General features: G+C 37.7%; 1 protein-coding gene and 2 long non-coding RNA genes across 16 annotated transcripts in view; 1 reads left to right on the top strand and 2 right to left on the bottom strand.

The window, feature by feature from the left end:
• Nucleotides 1-2,964, top strand: part of LOC149014678 (MADS-box transcription factor 27-like) — a 29,451-nt gene extending 26,487 nt beyond the window's left edge. For 4 of the 5 annotated variants that reach the window (XM_089157044.1, XM_089157042.1, XM_089157043.1 and 1 more), the window contains 5 exons: nt 1,936-2,035; nt 2,144-2,185; nt 2,280-2,363; nt 2,508-2,659; nt 2,876-2,964. In XM_089157044.1, coding sequence (XP_089013170.1) covers nt 1,936-2,035; nt 2,144-2,185; nt 2,280-2,363; nt 2,508-2,659; nt 2,876-2,891 — 394 coding nt within the window. In that variant the 3' untranslated portion in view covers nt 2,892-2,964. Of the gene's footprint in view, nt 1-1,935; nt 2,051-2,143; nt 2,186-2,279; nt 2,364-2,507; nt 2,660-2,875 lie in introns of those variants that run through there. The other variant, XM_089157045.1, reaches the window with a different exon arrangement.
• Nucleotides 1-19,970, bottom strand: part of LOC149014675 (uncharacterized) — a 35,143-nt gene that overhangs the window by 9,259 nt on the left and 5,914 nt on the right. For 6 of the 10 annotated variants that reach the window (XR_016173628.1, XR_016173635.1, XR_016173629.1 and 3 more), the window contains exons 3-4: nt 5,535-5,647; nt 3,400-4,442 (exon numbers count right to left, since the gene is read on the bottom strand). This is a non-coding gene — a long non-coding RNA (uncharacterized LOC149014675). Of the gene's footprint in view, nt 1-394; nt 1,498-1,553; nt 4,443-5,534; nt 5,648-19,970 lie in introns of those variants that run through there. The other 4 variants (XR_016173633.1, XR_016173634.1, XR_016173637.1 and 1 more) reach the window with 4 other exon arrangements.
• On the bottom strand, nt 5,657-19,600 carry LOC149014677 (uncharacterized). The gene is made up of 3 exons (XR_016173638.1): nt 15,622-19,600; nt 6,454-15,587; nt 5,657-6,352 (listed from the first exon to the last, which is right to left on the bottom strand). It is a non-coding gene; the product is annotated as an uncharacterized LOC149014677 (long non-coding RNA).

Genomic DNA, 19,970 nt, shown 5'->3' with positions numbered 1-19,970 from the left:
ACATGTTGTATAACATTGCATTCTCTAATCCTAAAACATTTTGGTTTCACACTATGTGTAGACTTAGGAATCATACATAGTGTTGTTTTCTGACAAATCCAAGGCCACCAATCTGTTCAAAAGGCCTTAAATAGGCTAAATATCAAGCTTCAACCCAATTAGGACCCTAGAACCCACCGAGTGGGCCACCGAGTTCACGCCAAAAATTTGTATATCTCAACCGAGATCTTGCTCGAGAGCGAGATCTTCTACCTGATTTCTAATTTTATCATGGGGGCATAGTTTTATCAATCAGGGCATCCACATTATAAGCTAGTCAATCTGAATGCAGCCTTAAATCCCATTGGGAAGCAGTTGTTTTGACTCAATCAAAATAGGCATCCATTTGCATTATAAGATAGTCTCTCTTTTTCTTTTCCTTTTATTCCCCCCCCCCTCCCTTTGGGGAAAGGGGTTTCCTTTGGGGAGGGATGGATACTCTGAAAGAAGTGCCCATCTTCAAATGATCAGCTCAAAAGAAAGATTTGTGTAGATTATTTGATAATCAAGAGGCTCTAAAATGGTGAAGAAGCTTCCTATGCTAGAAGTAACCAGGAGAACCAATAACCACCTTTCTACTTGAAGATTTACAATTTCTAGTGATTCAGAAAGGCATCGTTGCCCCCATCAAATTTGGCTGTTCTTACAATATGAGTTCTATTGTAATTGTCGGAGATCCATGTAAAGAGTAACCCATTTTTGTTTAGTTCGAGGGAGACAGTTTCTACAATAAAGTGACAATTGGATCCTTTTTTGAGGAATTTTTCCCCCCTTCATATCTAATTTCACTCTGTTGATTAACCTAACTCAAAACTCCATATAACAGTGAATCAAGAAGCAAATGCACTTAAATAATAAAAGGCTTAACCTTCAACGACAAATAAGGAAATAAAAGGAAATAAAAGGCAGACTAGCCACCCTCAGCACTTCTAAGAAAGTAATGAATTCAATAAATAGTGCATGAAACAAATAGTCTCTCTCTCTGGGGGGTGAATTTTCAACGTTGTTTCACCCCTATTATAAACATGGTGGGAGATCTTGCGAGATATCTCAGTTTTTTCATAAACTGAGATGAGATCAAGGCGAGATCTGCGAAATGGGATATCTCGCTCGAGATCTCGCCATATCTTGTCATATCTCGCTATATCTCACCATATCTCGCTAGAACTCTCAATTTTTGCCCAATTTTTTGCGGATTTCAGCCAAAGTTTCACTTGCAACTACTCTTAGCACATCTACAACATCAAAGGAAGCTCAATCATCCTCTATTTGTCTTATGAACTTATGCGTTATATAGAACTTCTAACGGTTGTATACTTTTATCATTCTATTCTAAGAAGTCAAGATTGTAATACTCATATGAATGTTATCTTGATGACATTTAAGTTATTTGATGTATTTGATACACTTTATTTTCATTTATATGCCTCAATGGTTTTCTATTACATGTTATATAACCTTGCATTCTCTAATCCTACAACGCATTAATGGTTTTATATTACATGTTATATAACCTTGCATTCTCTAATCCTACAGCATTTCGGTTTCACACTATGGGTAGACTTAGAAATCATACTTAGGGCTGTTTTCTCACAAATCCAAAGCCACTAGTGTGTTTAAAAGGCCTTAAATAGGCTACATACCAAGTTCTAGCCCAACTGGGACCCTAAAACCCACTGAGATGGGCTACCAAGTTGACATATAAAAAATAGCATATCTTGACCGAGATCTCGCCGAGATGGTCGAGATCTCGGTTTTTCATGGTAGCGAGATCTCCTACCATGATTATAAATAACATTTAATATATTAAACAGAGAGAGAAAAAGAAAGTGAGAGAAGAGGTAAAGGTAGTTGAAGATAGAAGTTATCTATGATGTTCTATTGTGAAAATCACAGGCAGCTGATGGGAGAAGAGTTGTCTGGTTTGACTGTGAAGGAGCTTCAGAATCTGGAAAATCGATTGGAGACTAGTTTGCGAAGCATTCGTATGAAAAAAGTAAGGCTCTTGTAAATTATAACCCCCATGCATCTTATCTTTGCAATCTCCCACTTGTACAGAACATGCTGCCATGCATGTATGTTAATGACAAGTTCACTTCTACAGGACAAAATTCTAAATGATGAGATACAAGAATTAAACCGAAAGGTCTTCCCAAACACAACTGCTAATTCTTTTATGACATTTTCATGGTTTGAGTGGCAATTCCAAAGTAACTAAACCACATCAGCTGTCATTGCAGGGGAACCTCGTCCATCAAGAAAATATGGAACTGTATAAGAAGGTAAACCTCATTTGTCAAGAAAACATGGAGCTACAAAAGAAGGTATAGGTTTTGACTACTTCATGTATCAATTGGACAGATCGTATGCCTCCTTACTTATTTTTGTAGCTTCTTCTAACCTTAACCCATGGTACAATTCGAGAGATAAACCCAGTTCAACCAAATGATAAAAATTTTGGGTGTTAGGTTTACGGATCAAGGGAAGAAAATGGAGCAAACAAGAACTCAGTTATTCCACATGAATTTGGAATTGGAGAGCGTTTGCACGCACCCATTCATCTCCAACTAAGCCAGCCAGAGCAGAACTATGAGACACCAGCAAGAGCAACAAACTTGGGGTAAATTCTCCTCCTGAGGCTCAATTTCGTTGACAAAAGAAAAATAAAATGTCGAAAGAGAATTGTTCAACTAGAATCCTACTTCATACTGATACTCCCTAAAAAATTCATTTTGGAGGTTAAGCTTCAGGTAGACATTGGGTAAGAGCCTAAGTTTCATATTCAATTCAAATTTCGATCTTAACCCCAACATCATCTTTGTGCAACTTTCTGCAGACTACAACTGCATTGAAGAAGTGGGATGGTGGCCAACAGCCACAAACATGACACTTGATTCCCAGTTAATTGAAGGCCCACAGTAACAAGAATTGAGATCTTCCAGTTATGTGTATAAGAGCACAAGATATTATCTGCCAAAAGATCATTACATTTTGAGTTTGGGAGACAAACTAAGATTTGATGTCATATGATTAATGAAACCACTTATGTAACGTTTCATAGCAATAAAAACCACGTGTGACAAGACTCTTTTTAGCAGTCCAAAAATTCATCATTGTCTCATCATAGACTACGGAGAGATATTTCTTCCTAGTATAGCATGACAAATAACACATTAAACCAGTCAATCTCAAAAATTTCAGCTTCAGCATTGTCCATTTAATAAAACATTTAAAGAGATGACACATTCCGAACCTTACAAGAAATAGATGCCAAGAATGTCAGTGGGGAACTGGGAAGTGGCACTACAATAAATAAAATAAAAAAGCAGAATTATATAGCTTCCAAAGGCAATAGCTTACCAATGCGATGATCAGTAGCTGGTCCAAGAGGATGATCAGCCACATTGGGACTGAGACACGGACTTTTGACACCCACAGAAATACAAAAAAAATGACACCCAGATTGAGAATCTTCAGAAGTACAGTAGGTTTGACTTCACTGACAGAGGAAAAAACACATAAAATACACACTGCCTTCCACAGAATTCCTGATAATTATGCTGAGAAAAAGTGCACATCTATCACCTTATCCAGTTTGATATTTCATTCTACAAAAGAATGCACCAACTAATCCTTTTTAACCCAAATGTCCGTGCACAAAGAGACCTATTCACATGCAAGAAGATCATCTAGAACGGAAAAGCATAGCAAAAGTTTTGACACGAACCAAACTAAAAAGCACGCAAGTTATGGGAAAAAGAAAGAATACACATGCACACTTGTACCTTCAATAAAAAAAAAAGGTTGCTCTGGCAACCAGGTCAGTTTCCAAGGGCTACTAAGTAGATACATTCTGCAGTAAAAGACACGAACAGATGATTCCATGACTTGACAAAGAAAAGAAACAAGGCTCAAATATCAAGCAGCCTTACAAAGAGTGACAAACAACCAGTTAAGCAGTTCAAGCATATCAATCTATCGAAAAATATTAAAGCCTTACCACGAGAACAGATAATTAGGTCATCAACCACAGAATATCGGGATAAACATTGTCAGGCTAATAAATGTACTCAGCACTTCTAGCCGTCCATAGTAGTGCCAACATAGCTTCAGATAAGTCTTTTCAGAAAAATAAATAAACAAAGAAAATTTCCAGTATATTCATCCAAAAAAAGATTGAGGACCAGTTGGGAAATCCAAATGCATTCATTTTTCTAGGCATGGGCAAACAATACTTATCTCATACATCAAGACAAAAGTGTAAGCAAGAACCCAGTACCAGAATTTAGATGGCTCTAAGAAACGCAAGAATTTCATCCCCTATAACCATAGCCATGCATAAGATTATGCATTCACATCAGAAACAATAGTTATATCCTACCCAGCAGTGCAGCATGCCTCACCTGTAATAAGAAACCAACAGAAGTAACTTCTTTACTCCTCATGTTGTACACTTTTACCTACCCTAATATTCAAAAGGAAATGAAACTTCGAGTCTCCGACCTCCTTTTGTGACTAAATTTCCGCAAATCAAGAAAGTGCTTTATTTTGTAAGTGTGACTTCAAATACACTAACCATGCAGAGAGTTAATAACCCAATGCTATGTAAAACGCGCAAACCCAACTGAACTCTTTACATTTCTGGGAGTTCACTATGAGAAATTCAAACAGAACTATTGTTGTGGGGGGGGGGGGGGGGAGTGGTGGCCTAAGAAAACTGGGGAGAAGATATAAGTCTGGATTCGATATACAGAACCCTAAACCAAGGATAATTCAATTGGTTGGATAAGAAATCGTATCAACCTACAACCCAGCTGATTTTTTCAGTGTCCCAAAATTTTATGAAACTGGAACCAGGTTGTCCAAAAACACCTTTCTTCCGTTTCTTTATCAGATATCTTCCCATGGATCAATTACATCAAACCATGTATAAGGGCAAACCCAGTGCCAAAGGCTTCCATACAAGCAGAGTTCGCGCACCCGGGGAGGTGCAGTTTTCTTACGCACTCTTACCTCAACAATTTTTTCTGGGAGGCTGTTTTGATGCCTTGACCTCAGGGCTACAACTATGGTCCACCAACCCTTGCACCAAGGCCCACCCCTTTAAGTCGAATCATGTATGAGCATTTAAAACTTAGAATTATTTACAGCCCTTTTAATTCTCCCACATTGTCAACAAGAAACAAGGCCATTGAACTCTAAACATTCTATTTATTTTTTTTCAATTCCAGAAAGCATCTGTTAAGCATCATGAGAGAGAGGGGGATAAACCCAACAGCTTGATTCTATAGACAAGCATACAAAAAATTTCATCTTTAAAAATAAATAAATAAAAATAGCTCAACTTAAATCTTTACTCCACATGCAAAAATGGCAAATTCTACAGTGCATACCAAAGACAACATCATATACATCTGGCCGGGCATGTGAAAGAATTGCAAACTAAAACTACAGCAGAACACCTGAAAATTGAGAAAAGCAAGCAAGGAAATTACCAGAGGGAGTGCCCACTGCAGCACAAATATTCAGCAACTGAAACAAGGAGGAACATGAGATCAATGTCTCCGAAAGAATCATCTCAATTTAACCCCATAATCTGCCAGATTTCCTGCAAATATTTGATTTGAGATGGAGTAGCAAGACTTATATTGATAAATATCCATCAGATCAGCTGTTTCCAAAATTCATTAAATAAAAATACAGCTTATCTGACAATAAACTGCGATCACATAGAAATTAACTTTATAACACAATATTGATTCATGGTTATGAGATTGGTTGCATAACACTACCTCAAGAAAAAAAAAGATACGCAAGTAAAGAAGTCCAGAAAGACATCTTCCCCATGCTAAAACCCAGTATATCATTTCCCTCAGTTTAAGGGGAGGCATGAGGCAACTAACCTAATTTCAAGTTGGAGAACAAATACAGTTCTGAAAATAGACTTGATCTTTTCTACAATTAAATCTCACGAGTTACCAAATTTCAAAATTATGCAGAAGCTTTGTTCAACTTTTGGTTCAATTTTTACTCAGTAGAAATTTTCATTTAGGTGAGGCCCAATTTATCAGGATAGGTGAAATTTTCATGATTTCAGTAGAATTTGGTCCAATCATAACATGGGCCTTCTCAAACACAACATCTCGCTGTTGTTGCATCTCATAGCTCCACCAACAGTTTAGGACTTTAATTCCAGAAGTTGTTCTATGAAGGTGGGAGATCTTGCGAGATATCTCGATATCCTCAAATAGCGAGACGAGATGACAGGCAAGAGTGGAGAGATGGGAGATCTCGCCAAAGGTGTTTGGACCACCTCTATGAGGTGGGAGATCTTGCGAGATATCTCGATATCCCAAATAGCGAGAGAGCGCAGAGTGGAGAGATGGGAGATCTCGCCAAAGGTGTTTGGACCACCTCTTTAGGGGGTTTAAAACCCCCTGTCTCCCTCGAGAGAGGCATATCTCGCCTCTCTCTAGCTGCAAGTGCATTTTTTGCTAGAAAAGTCGATTTTTGGCAAGAATTTGTTGGGGATTCAATTTCTAAACATCATCAACACATCTACAACAGCAGATTCAAGCCTATTTCAAGTGATCTTCAACAAAGGTAAGATTTTCCCCCAAATTTGAATTTTTTTCAAATAGAAGGTTCTACAATGGGTGTGTGAGTGTAGTATAAATATATTTTGATGATCAAGCTTTGATCTACACTTTTCAAGGAAAAAATTTAATTTTCTGTTATAATTTTTTTTTTTTTAATTTTCGTATTTAAAAAATACTTATGATATGAATGTGATTATCACTTATGTTAAACTACATTGAGAGGGCTACAATCCCATGTATTCATATTTTGATTATCATGCTTGCTGTATTTTTTTATTTATATAATTAAATAAAATAATTATGAAAATTAACATTATATTAAAAAATTATCTTTTTTTTAATGATGCTTATATTATGTAGTTCATTTTAAAAATACAAACATGTCTATTTGAGTATTTGTATATATGTTATCTTGGAACAAAGTGTGTGTTTTGTTGTTTTATAAATTATTTTTACATAAAAAAATTATAAAATATAATATTTTATTAAAAAAATTATCTGTTTTCTTTTAAATGATGCTCATAGTATGTAGTATACAAACATGTTTATTTGAGCATTGTATATATATTATCTTAGAACAAAGTGTGTGCTTTGTTGTTTTATAAATTGTTTTTACATGTTTTTATTTATCTAAAAATTATTCTAATGATTATTTGGGAACATCATGTATGTATTTCAGTGTTGTACACTTGTATCTTAAATGGTAACTAGTGGGAGTGGCGGCACTGGTAGTGGGACTCAGGACATTGCTTGGCAACATGGGGATCCACTGACTGCCGACAAGAAAAAATCCCGATGCAAGTATTGCCTTAAGACCTTACATTTTGGTGGTTCAACAAGATTAAAACAACATTTGGCTGGTGGCTACAAAGATGTTTCCAAGTGTCCCAAGGTTCCTTATGAAGTGCAAAAAGCAATTGCAGTAACTTTAAAGGGAGGGAGACAAAAAAATGGAGGAGATGGCACAAAAGCAAAGGGAATTTGAGGATACAGTGCTTGGCTAGACCTTTTATTGATGTTGATGAGGAGTCAGACGACGATGAGGAGAGGAGGGTTATGGCTGTTGAGTCACAGGCTGAGTGGAGACAGATGAAGGCTGCAATGGAAGCTAGCAGACAGTCCTCACATTTTGAGAATTTGAGGCAATATGAACAAACAAGAGGAGCAGGTGGTTCGGGGTCAGGGGCATCCATGCCACCTAGACATAGTTTTCACGGAAGTGAGAGGACCGAAAGGAGGAGGAAGACTAGACATTATGATGCCACATTTGACCAAGACCCCCCCCCTCTCGCAAGCATCGAGACATCCATCAAATAAGCATTCCATATATGTTTGCTGGAGGTAAAGAAGGCAGTAGGGAGGAAGAAGTTAGGTTGGCAATCAACAAATTCATGCTCTACAACAGCATTGCAGACAATGTAGCCAAAACACCATACTATTAGGGGACGATCAATGTAGTTGCTAGGGCAAGTGTAGGGGTTAAAGGCCCAACAGCTTGGGAGGTAATGAATAAATATTTACCAAAGGTAAAGCAAGAGGTGGAGGAATACATTGGTTCATTAAAGGAAAAATAGAGTACATATGGTGTTACTGTGATGGTTGATTGATGGAGTGGTCCTACTAGACAGTCCATCATTAATTTCATGTTGAGCTGCAATGGAAAATATCATCCTTCTTTAAGTCAGTGGATGCCTCAGATAAAATCAAAGATGCTGACTACCTTTACAAGCTTCTTAAGGAGGTGGTCCTCGAGGTAGGGCCACAGAATGTTATCCAAATTGTCACAGATAACGATGCTAACTTCAAAAAAACTGGTGAAATATTGATGAAGAAGAAGAGCAACAGGATCCACCTCTTTTGGACACCATGTGCAACACATTCGATTGATCTTATGTTGAAGGACTTGGGGAAAAGAAAGTCAATCAATGCTGGGTTGATAGGGCTAGAAGGGTAAGTAATTTTATTTATAACCATGGTTATGTGCTGAAGATGATGGGGAACCACTGTAAGGGTGATCTAGTCAGAACTGGATTGACTATATTCACCACCAACTATGTAGCTACGAAAAGCTTCCAGAAGAAAGTGGAGGGTCTACGGCACATGTTTGCAAGTGAGGAGTGGCTTAATTGGCGTGGATCTAGCCATTCTGATGCAGTACTAGTCCAACAAACCATTGCTGATGATTCCTTTTGGAGGCAGCTGAAAAACAATGAGCATTATAGAGCCTATTGTATTTGTTTTAAGGATGGTGGATTCGGAGAAGAAGCCCATAATGTCCCATATATATGCTGCCCTCCAACAAATGAAAGAGTTAGTTAGAGCTGCTGCCCCTAGCTCCTTCAAATCCTACAAGAGTATCATAGATGATAAATGGGAGACGCACTTGATGCATCCTTTGCACTTGGCTGGTGAGTCACTTTTAACTTTAAAGTCTTCTAAGTTTTTGTTGTATAGTATAATTTACATTCATAATTTGTTACAACTTATAAGTTATAACTTATAATTTATAAACAAGTAAACAACCAAATCACTAACCAAATTTTTTATTTCCACAATGCAAGCTTACTACCTCAACCCAAAGTACCATTACAAGAATGATCTAGGGCTTAATGTAAGGTTGATGAATGCGGTGCAAGATGTGGTGGAGAAGCTTGTGTCAAATCTCGTCATGCAGAGGACAATTAATGGATAGGTGAGAACTTATTCAATTATTTCTTCAACTTCTTGCATTAGTGCATTAAACATATACATAATACAATAATTGAAGAATTGGTGTACAGATTAGGGAGTTCAAGGATGCCTCTGGGAGTTTTGGAAAGCCTTCTGGAGTTGCAACTAGGCAAAAAAATGATCCTGGTAAATAGTCCATTACTATAAGTCATTAAGTCTATAACTCTGTAAATGATAGTTGATAAGTTATATAAATATTAAGATTTATTTGCCTAATGCATTCTTATTTTTTGTTATGCAACTGACTGGTGGGTGCTATATGGAACTAGTGCGCCAAATCTCAGGGACATAACAATTAAAGTACCCTCACAGACTTGCTCATCCTCTAGTTGCGAGAAGAACTGGAGCACCTTCTCGCTCATCCATAGTAAGGTACGGAATAGATTGGGGGAGTAAGAGGCTCAAGGACTTGGTGTATGTGCATTACAACATGAGATTGAGAGTAGTGCACATACAAGATGATATAGATGACGAAAATCGCGAACCGATTGAGTTGACTGATATAGGGTAAATACAAAGTTTCAGCCCAACCAGGGCCCTAAAACCCACCGAGATGGGCCACCGGGATTACGCTAGTTTTTTGGTAGATCTCGACCGAGATCTCCCCATCTAGGTTGAGATCTCGCTTTTCTTAAGTGGCGTCGAGCAAGATCTCCCACCATACTTCTATCAGCCACACAATTATTCATAAAAGAAGATACCAAATCTAAAACTAATACTAAATAAAATATTATTAAAAGCAACACATTCCAAATCTAAATTTCAGACAAATAAAATACAATATCAACAACAACAAGCCATATCCCAATAAAATGGGGAAGGCTACATGGATCCTTGCTTTCCAATCAACTCTTTTCTCACCATTACTACATTTTTTTAAGTCTACCCTGAGCTCTTTCAGTTCCTTCAATCTGAAGTATATCACTCTTCCATATGAGGCCATTCAAGGCCTTCATTGGATTATTACTTGCTTTATCCTTCCTAATTTTGCCACTCATCCACCTATACATCCTCACTTTTGCTGCAATCTATTTATCTATTTAATTCTTCTTAGCAACCTAACACTTTGCACCATACATTGTAGATGGTCAGTAATGTAGCATTATATCTGACTGATCAAACAATAGCCAAATAGGATCTTATCAAAGGAAGGAAATTCAGATTTCACAGACTTAAGAATCAGATAGATTTCAAACGTGAAGCAAAGCTGAAATCTTGAGAGCTATTACAATGATAACTCAAAGATAACATCATAACAAGGGGACAGATTTGTACTTCAAGGTAAGGGTAGTAACTGAAATAGAAGATTAAAAACTAGATGGGCTTATTGCTAGATGGAGAAATAAGGGAATGATATAGCAGAAATGAGAGAACAACAAGCACAACAAAGTAACACCCGGGCTTCACACCACAAGGTGGATCGGACACAAACCTACCTTGATCAAACACAAGGTTTCTCAGTTTCTCCAAAGAGAAAAATAGCTAACAAAGCAATTTGAATTCAAATGATGAGTGTATGTTCCACCCTCCTACATAAGTCCCTTTATATAGCCTCTCTAAAGAGACATAAACATTAAGTGTGATATCCAACCACTAGCTAACACCTACCTATTAATGACTCAACCACTACCTAATTCCTAACAAAGGAAAACTCATTTTGAGAAGAGTTCCTTATTTTGGAACTATAGCCCTTTTACTGACCTCAACAAAAATCTCAAGGACTAGATTTGGGCTTAGGTCTAGCCCATGAAAGTCACAACATGTAGGCTGACTTTAACCCACTAAAACAGTCCCAACCCATGAAAGCCTTTCATGGGCTGATTTGGGTCATAACCTTAGGCCTTTGATGGACCTAACCCATTGGGTTTTTTTCTTTCTTGTATATGTCTTCAATTCTGCATCAACTCTCCCTGACTTGAAAACATTAGTCTCAGACAAATGGATGAATGAAATGTAACCTAATATAATTCAGGATTTAGTTTCTTGAAATCGTCAACATGAGTCCTAATACTATCATGTCATGGAAAATTATTCCATTTGACAAGGAAAGCATGGTATCCAATGCCATGACAAGTGGTTTTTATAAGTCATCCAAAACCTCTTCAATGCGTCATCGATTTGGTGGCTTGAGTTGGGACAGCCTCAACATTTATTCGTTGTCTCCATCATCAAAGTGATGTCCTACAAAAAGATGCAAGTCAACCACATTGAAGACATTGCTTATGTTCATTTCGTCCGGTAACTCAAGCATGTAAGCATTTGGTCCAATACGTTTCAACACTTTATAGAGACCCATCTTCTTTGGATGGAATTTGTTGTTAACTCCATGTTGAAACCATTCTAGATTGACACGAACCATCACCATTTCTCCCGTTTGAAACTCCGCATATCGTCGATGACGACCAGCTGCAGCCTTGTAGACATCATTGCTAAGTTATTCATCAACAAACATCAGCATGTACCTCTATGATATGGCATAGAAACTCATCAGCCTCAATACTCAGGCGTGCTTGTGGTTGTAGTGGGACGAGGTCTATAGGCCATCGGGGCTGAACTCCAAATAGAATCTCAAATGGAATACGGCATGTCGTACCATTAACTGAGCTGTTGAAAGCAAACTCAGCTATATCAAGTATGGAAGGCCATGTCTTCTCATAATCACGAACCAAGCACCTCAGTAAATTTCCCAAGCTTCGATTCACCCCCTCCATCCGCCCATCAATTTGTGGAAGGAATGTTGTTAAAAACTGCAACTTTGTGTTATTTTTCAGCCAAAATATCTTCCAAAAGTAGCTCATGAACTTGACGTCACGATCTGAGATAATGCTACCTGGTAGCCTATGTAGACAAACGTACAACCTCCTTGAAGAACATCTTTGCAGTGTGAGATGCATCAAAGGTCTTACAACATGGTATAAAGTGAGACATCTTTTAGAATCAGTCAACTAAAACCATGATGGATCATATCGCTTTTTTGTTGAGGGTAGTTCAAGTATGAAATTCATACTGATATCAATCCAAGGTGCATGAGGAACTAGTAATGGTGGGTACAGACCTGTATTTTACTTAGTTCCCTTGGCTCACAAACAGACTCAGCATCTCTCTTTTTTTTTGGATTAATAAGAAATTGTATTAAAAGACAACAATAAGCTTACAACATGGCAGAAATAAAGCAAAGATTAAAAAGCACTGACAGTGCAACACGGGCAGGACCCAAAGAAGATGGGTCGAACAGTGGCCGAAGAGACTATTTTGCGGATTTTTCCTTGTTCTTCTTTTTCTTTGTGGACTTAAGGTCAACCAAGAAGTTGTCACCAAATGGGTTGTGCCCCTTAGCAGAGCGTTTACTCCTTCTACACTCGGCACGATCAAGAATATGCATAGGGGAGAGAGGAGGATCTGAATCGAGCTCATTAGGGATTCGGTCACAGGCGGAGTTTGGATGTTGATCACTTAATCAAGAGATGCCAAGTGCCATAACTGCACTATAATTTCTAATTTATCTCCTGTAAAACAATGCAAGTCCATGGAACTACAAACTTTAGTGATTGTCTTTGGGATAGAACAATCGGTTATGCTCTTTATCTTCTCTAGATCAGCTTCAACCCCCTGTGATGAGATAATAAAACCCAAGAACGCAACCTTCGGCAGCATAAAGGAGCATTTCTTGAGATTGATAATATAGCTTCTCAGCATGGAAGAAAATTCGACCGAAATTGTAGAATTTCAGTCAAAATATCCGCAAAATCACAGATCAAATAGAAATGCACAAGTAGGAACACGATATTTCGTGTCATTTCGTATCACACCAAAATGACACTAACCCAATTATAAAAATGACTCTTTTTGACCAACATATCGACCTATCGTCATTTCGACCCATTTCAAGCGATATCGCCTCTAAGATTTCGACCATATTTTGAACTTCTTTTTTATTTCTCTTCCTTTCATCCCTCTTTTCACCTAATTTCTACAAATCAGTTTCATTCAAACACTAGATTTGCTCCTCCATTTGTGGATTTACTCAAACCTTGCAAGGTGAGAAACCAACTTCCTCCATTTTTGAATTTTGTTTTGTTTGTGCCTTAAATCTTCTTGGATTGCTTCCAAATTTAAGTATTATTTACTTTACAGTGTTCATCTATGAATTTGTAGTGTCAAAATTAATTTTTGTTCTTCCTACTATTTTTATTTTTTTTTTCTGTTATTAAAAATTATTTTGCAAATTATGTATATTGCTAAACTGTATGTATAGAAAATGTATGAGCTTTAGATTAATGTATGGCAGAGTTGAGACACCATATTGCTGTGATGGTGTTAAATTAATTTTTCAATTAATAATCTATTTTTACTATATTTAATATATATTTGAATAATTTAAAAAATATTTCAATACTAAAAAATAAACTAATTAATTTATGTTTTAAATTTAAAAATATGAGAGTATTAGTGGAAGCATGAGTGCAATTTTGGGAGCATGTTGTGGAGCTTTTTAAAATAGTATGTATTTTATATATTCTTAATTTATTTATTACTTATATATTTGTTGAAGTATATACACTTGGGATATTTACTGTTCACGACACTATTCATGTGAACAGTAAAAATCTGTTTTTACTGTTCACGTGAACAGTAAAATCTGTTTTTTACTGTTCACGTGAACAGTAACTTTGTTTGTACTATTTATGTGAACAGTATTATGCTATTGATGTTATTCTACTTTCTATTTCTAATGTTGGAGTCTTGCTACATAAGTTTTGGGAGTTTTTAGAAAGCATAGTTTCTATTTTGGTGGTAGTTTCTATTTTTAGATCTTTCTATTTTTAAAGCTAGGAAGTTACTAAAGTTGTAATTTTTTGTTTCCTTTTTCTAGAGGACAATTACTTGTCTCTCAAGTTGTATTAGATTCATTAGAAGCTATAAATAAAAGGGCTCTGTGATTCTAAACTCTTAAGCAAGAATCACGAGCCTCTTCTACTAGTTCTTCATCTCTCCTCTTCTTCTTCTTCTCTCTTTTCTTTGTTCAAGTTCAGCTGCTGTTTTGATTATTTAATGTTTGTTTTCTAACATGGCATCAGAGCAAGTTTAATCAACTTAGGGACTGTTTTCTCTCTCTTGGCTGCCCAGTTTTTTTCTTTTTTCTAATCTAGGGCAGCCCCAACCTTCGCTGCATTAATTGTGCATGGCTGTCCTTCTTCTTTAACTTTTGAAGCACCAAGTATCTATGTATTAATACTACAAAAAGGCCCTAAGCTTTCTTGGGATATGTCTACCTATTTGATTCAACAAAGGCTGCTACTACCCTTTTTTAGTGTGCTAATCTGAAGTTCAATCTGCACTATACTGATGTCTTGGGATTCCTCTTGATTCTTGAAAAGATATGCCCATAATTCGGATTGCAAGACCTAAGTATTGTCTTCCATCGTTTGTGCTATAAGTTTAGTTGCAAGTCATATACTAGTACCCCTATTTCATTGAATTTCTCTCTTCTGAAAAATTCTGCTGCTACCTTCTTGCTTTACTACCTCTTCCGTTGTTTATTTCAGAATCAAGTTTAGCCTTCTTTTTATCTAATCCTTCTACAAAGACCTAGAGGACTATTTTTCCTTCATATCGAGATCTATTAGAGTTTCAAATCTAGCAGAAGTTTGCTGCTATGGTCCGAGATCTGATATTATCTGCTACTGCAGCAACTATTATTGCACTTCTTCCGAGTGGATTGCTGCAACGACTACTGCAATTTTGAGATTCCAAGCTGGTTAATTATAATTTTTTTTCCTGATCTAATTTGCTCTTGCCTAAGGGTTAGCGGTGGTCCAGAATTTTTTTCCCCCTTGGTGCACAAGACTTTGTCCTGTGAGACGATTTTCTGCTGCTTGATCAACTTTATTGGTGAATAATACACTGCTCTATGGCTGCTACTTTTCCTTCTTGGGTTTCTTTTGTGTTCATACTTTAAGATGCTTGTCACTGGTCATCATTAATTGTCCACGTGTAATGCTACACGTGAGGGGGAGAATGGTACCTTATTATATATCTACTCAAGACGTGCTGATGGATATTATTTGTGAAGATCTTTGTCCTCAACTTATGGCATTCTACAACGATATCATTACATGTCTTTACCTATATTGTCCTTTACCTAACTACTTGGTCCATAGTAACCCATACTACCTTACCTACTTGGTCCGCAGTAACCCATACAGTCTTTTACCTTACCTACTTGGTCCATGATACCCTTCTTTTACCTTACCTACTTGGTCCGCAGTAACCCATACTATCTTTTACCTTATCTATTTGGTCCACAGTAACTCATACTGTCTTTTACCTTACCTACTTGGTCCGCAGTAACCCATATTGTCTTTTACCTTATCTATTTGGTCCATAGTAACCCATACTACCTTACCTACTTGGTCCACAGTAACCTATACTGTCTTTTACCTACCTACTTGGTCCACAGTAATCAATATTGCCTTTTACCTACCTATACTTTGCCTATTACTTGCCTTCTTATGAAGCATTTATATGGACATTGGAGTTGTAATTTTGAAGATTTAGTATGGATATTTCTCCCTACTACCGGCATTGTGTGAATGGTGTCTTTGATCCTGCTATACTTATGGACATTGGAGTTGCAATTTTGAAGATTTAGTGTGGATATTTCTCCTACTACCGGCATTATATGGATAGTATCTTTGATCCTGTTATACTTATGGACTTTGTTCGTCTTCAACATCATCGATTGTTCTTATTATTGGTGGTTCTATTGACATGAAGAATTAAAGTTTTTTTTTTAAGTTGATGTTGATTATCTCCTGGGTGAAGTTTTCTCAGTGTTTATTGACGTCTGTCATTGCTACACGATTCAAGATTGGTGCTACTTTTCAAGTTTATTCTTATTGTGCAAGCTGAAGTTTTCTTTGTGTACACTCCAGCTTGAGGGGGAGGTTGAAGTATATACACTTGGGATATTTACTGTTCACAACACTATTCATGTGAACAGTAAAAATCTGTTTTTACTGTTCACGTTCCTGTTCACGTGAACAGTAACTTTGTTTGTACTGTTTACGTGAACAGTATTATGCTATTGATGTTATTTTACTTTCTATTTCTAATGTTGGAGTCTTGCTACATAAGTTTTGGGAGTTTTTAAAAAGCATAGTTTCTATTTTGGTGGTAGTTTCTATTTTCAGAACTTTCTATTTTTAGAGCTAGGAAGTTACTAAAGTTGTAATTTTTTGTTTCCTTTTTCTAGAGGACAATTACTTGTCTCTCAAGTTGTATTAGATTCATTAGAAGCTATAAATAAAAGGGCTCTGTGATTCTAAACTCTTAAGCAAGAATCACAAGCCTCTTCTACTAGTTCTTCATTTCTCCTCTTCTTCTTCTTCTCTCTTTTCTTTGTTCAAGTTCAGCTGTTGTTTTGATTATTTAATGCTTGTTTTGATTTTTACGGTTCACATGAATAGTATCGTGAACAGTAAATATCCCAAGTGTATATACTTCAACAATATTAAAAAATACTTATACTTTTTTATACTCAAAAATAAGAGGTCATTATTAAAACTCTAGAAGCATATATGTAATTTTTGGAGCATATTGTGGAGATTTTCAAGATACTTGGTGTGTATCTTCTTATATTAGGCACTCCCGTTCAAAGATGTCAGACACAACTTGGCAACACGGGAGGCTACTGAGAGTTGATAGGAGGAAGAGCGAGTGTAATTACTGCAAAAAACAAGTAGGAAGTGGGGCCACTAGACTGAAGGTGCATCTAGTTGGTGGAAACAAGGATGTACTAGGGTGCCAAAAGGCGCCCTCAGAGGTCAAGAAGGCAATGGCCCCATTTAGTGGGGGAAAGAAAAAGAGGAAAGAGAAGGGAACACAGAGGGAGGAGTTCGAAGATGCATGCCCAAATGACCTTCCAAAGCCCGAAGATTATGGTCTAGATGAGCCAGGAGAGTATGGATGTGACCCTAACCCAGAGGCCGAATAAATTAGGAGGGCAATAATTATAAGTAGAGAGCAACAACGGGTTGATGACATGAGGAGCTCTGGGTTGTGGGTCATCTAAAGAGCTAGCAGGTATGGGAGGCACAAGCAGCTCCCAAGTCCCTATGAGGAGTCAAAGTGTGAGGGAAGAGGTTCCTATCCCACGGGCCCCAACAAGGGGTCGAGCTTTGTCAGCACATCCTACAGATCCGGATCTGGAGTTTCTTCGCAATGATCCGGCCCTATTTAGGAGGCCTGAGAAAAAGTAGAGTGAGGTAGGTCCTATTAAGTCTATTATTCAATTCAATTTTCATTATGTTATCACACTATTAAGTATTAACTATTCCCTTTTATGACATATTTTTTCTTACACGGTATAATACTATTTAAATCCCAAGTACCATTACAAGGACAATCTTGAAATGAGACAAAATTTGATGGATGTTGTCCAAACTGTAGTGGAGACGTTGGAATCGGATCCATCTAAACAAGCAATCATCCTTATGGAGGTGAGATAGTGATTTGATATTCACAATTCATAGTTTATACTAAGTTATTAACCTTGTAACCAAATGTTTTTATTTATTTATATATTAGATAAAGGCATTTAGGAGCTTCATCATTTCGTGGCTGTATCAAGACAGGAATCCGCCGTTGGGGGTAAGTTCATTCATTACATTTTTATTTTATTTTTTGGTTGCCAACCCCGGTTTCCAAGGCTTTGCCCTGACTAATCCAATGTTTGACCCGGGTCGCACACCTGGCTGTGGTGGGTGAGTCTCCCGGCGGGGATTTTTTGCATCCACAAGGTTTCGATACCGGAACCTTGCTTAAGCGGACCAAACTGCTTACCACTTCATTCATTACATATTTAATTATTATATTCTATTTTTAACTTAGATATTTAAGTATTGAAATGACTTAGAATATATGTTTATTATAGCTAAATGGTGGTTGCATGGTGGTTGCAATTTACACGTGACTCACCCCTCTTAAGTATGATTGCAAGCAAAGTACCCTTCCTAGACATGTTTTGTCACTGGTTGTGAGCGAAATTAGAGCACCTTCAGCCTCCTTCACTCAAAGAGGTGCAACCAATTGGGTTTGAAGCGTCTAGAAAACCTTGTATACATACACTATAATATGAGACTAAGAGAGGATCATATTAGACAAGGGATGGACAAAGAGAGTACAATATCAAGTTGGCCGACATATTTGAGATGGATGATGATGATAACCCAATAGTTGACCGGATCAGAGATAGCAGAGAGCCATTACTAGATGAGGAGGGAGGTCGTCCCAGTAGACAAATTGTAGAGGAGATGGGGGCTGATGTGGAGGACTTCATGGCCCAAGAGGGGAGTGCACATGTAGCTCTCGTCCGTCCCTTCGTGCCACACCCTAGTGGATCCACTTAAAGTGAGGATTTGATTGTCTGGTCTGACACTGAGGATGATGTGACTCAGGCCTCCAGCGATGACGACGATGGTGGTGATGATGATGATAATGGAAGGGATGAGGAGGGTGTTGGACCTCATGATCAGGATTCAGCTGATCCTAGGGGCAGACCAGCACCAGCACTAGCAGTATATGAGAGTCAGGGGGAGGACGACCACTGAGATTCACAAGCAAGAGTCAGTTCACCCACGCGACACAGGATTCAGACCAAACTGGAGTTACATCTCGAGGCCAAAATGTTTCTCTACATATTAGAGGAAGGGAAAGGGGAGACAGCACGGCTAAAGCACAGAGGACACGCCATCATATGGATCCTACAATCCGATTGATACCAAGAGCTTGGTGGGATCTATGAGATCGATGAGCATATATGATTCCAGAGACTCCACCTCCAAAGGATCCGGATGGCATAGGCCTGCAGAGTCCTTATATGATATTGTTGTGGAGAGTATTGGTTCTACTGGGTCGACTTATAGAGCTCATGGTTATGGACCATATGGTCTACCTCCTGGCTACCAAACTTAGGGTCAGCCACGAGTGGAGCATTATGGTTATGGAGCTTATGGCGTCCCTCCTACTTTCACCCATCGGAGTCAGCCACCGGAACCTTATTGTCAACATGGACCTTATCCTGACAACCAGGGTGCTCCTTCATTTGTTGAGCAAATCCTCCACTTTATACCACAGCCATACCATCTTTTCCATATGCAGTTGAGCCAGTTCCTTATTTGGAGATTTAGAACTTCCCACCATCAGGAAATCTTAGGCATGTGGATGAAGCCACGTACGAGCTACCAGTTGCCAACTACGTCGACAACTATATGGGGCAAACATCATGGGACTTGTATTGTCATTTGAATGGGGTGCAAACAGAAGAGGGAGACAGAATAGAGTAGACTTATAATTGGTAACATTCTCCCTTCTTCTCATACGTAGTATATACTTGGATGTTACATTTTCAAAGGTTTTGGTAAAATAGTGGTTTTATAGTGTTTATTATGCTTGAAATAGGTAATATGCAAGAACCCTTATCATTTTGAGTACATACGGTGCCCAAAATTAAGTTGTGTCCAATTTCGACCAAAACATCAAAATTTCGGCCTTTTGCAAGGTCAAAATTCCAATTTTGGGTCAAATTTTCTTCCTTGCTTC

This window comes from Hakea prostrata, chromosome 5, assembly GCF_041222555.1.
Source record: "Hakea prostrata isolate BN-2017 chromosome 5, UWA_Hpros_2, whole genome shotgun sequence".
Taxonomy (NCBI): Eukaryota; Viridiplantae; Streptophyta; class Magnoliopsida; order Proteales; family Proteaceae; genus Hakea; species Hakea prostrata.
Note: the sequence above shows the minus strand (reverse complement) of the source record. Positions and strands in the feature narration are given on the sequence as shown.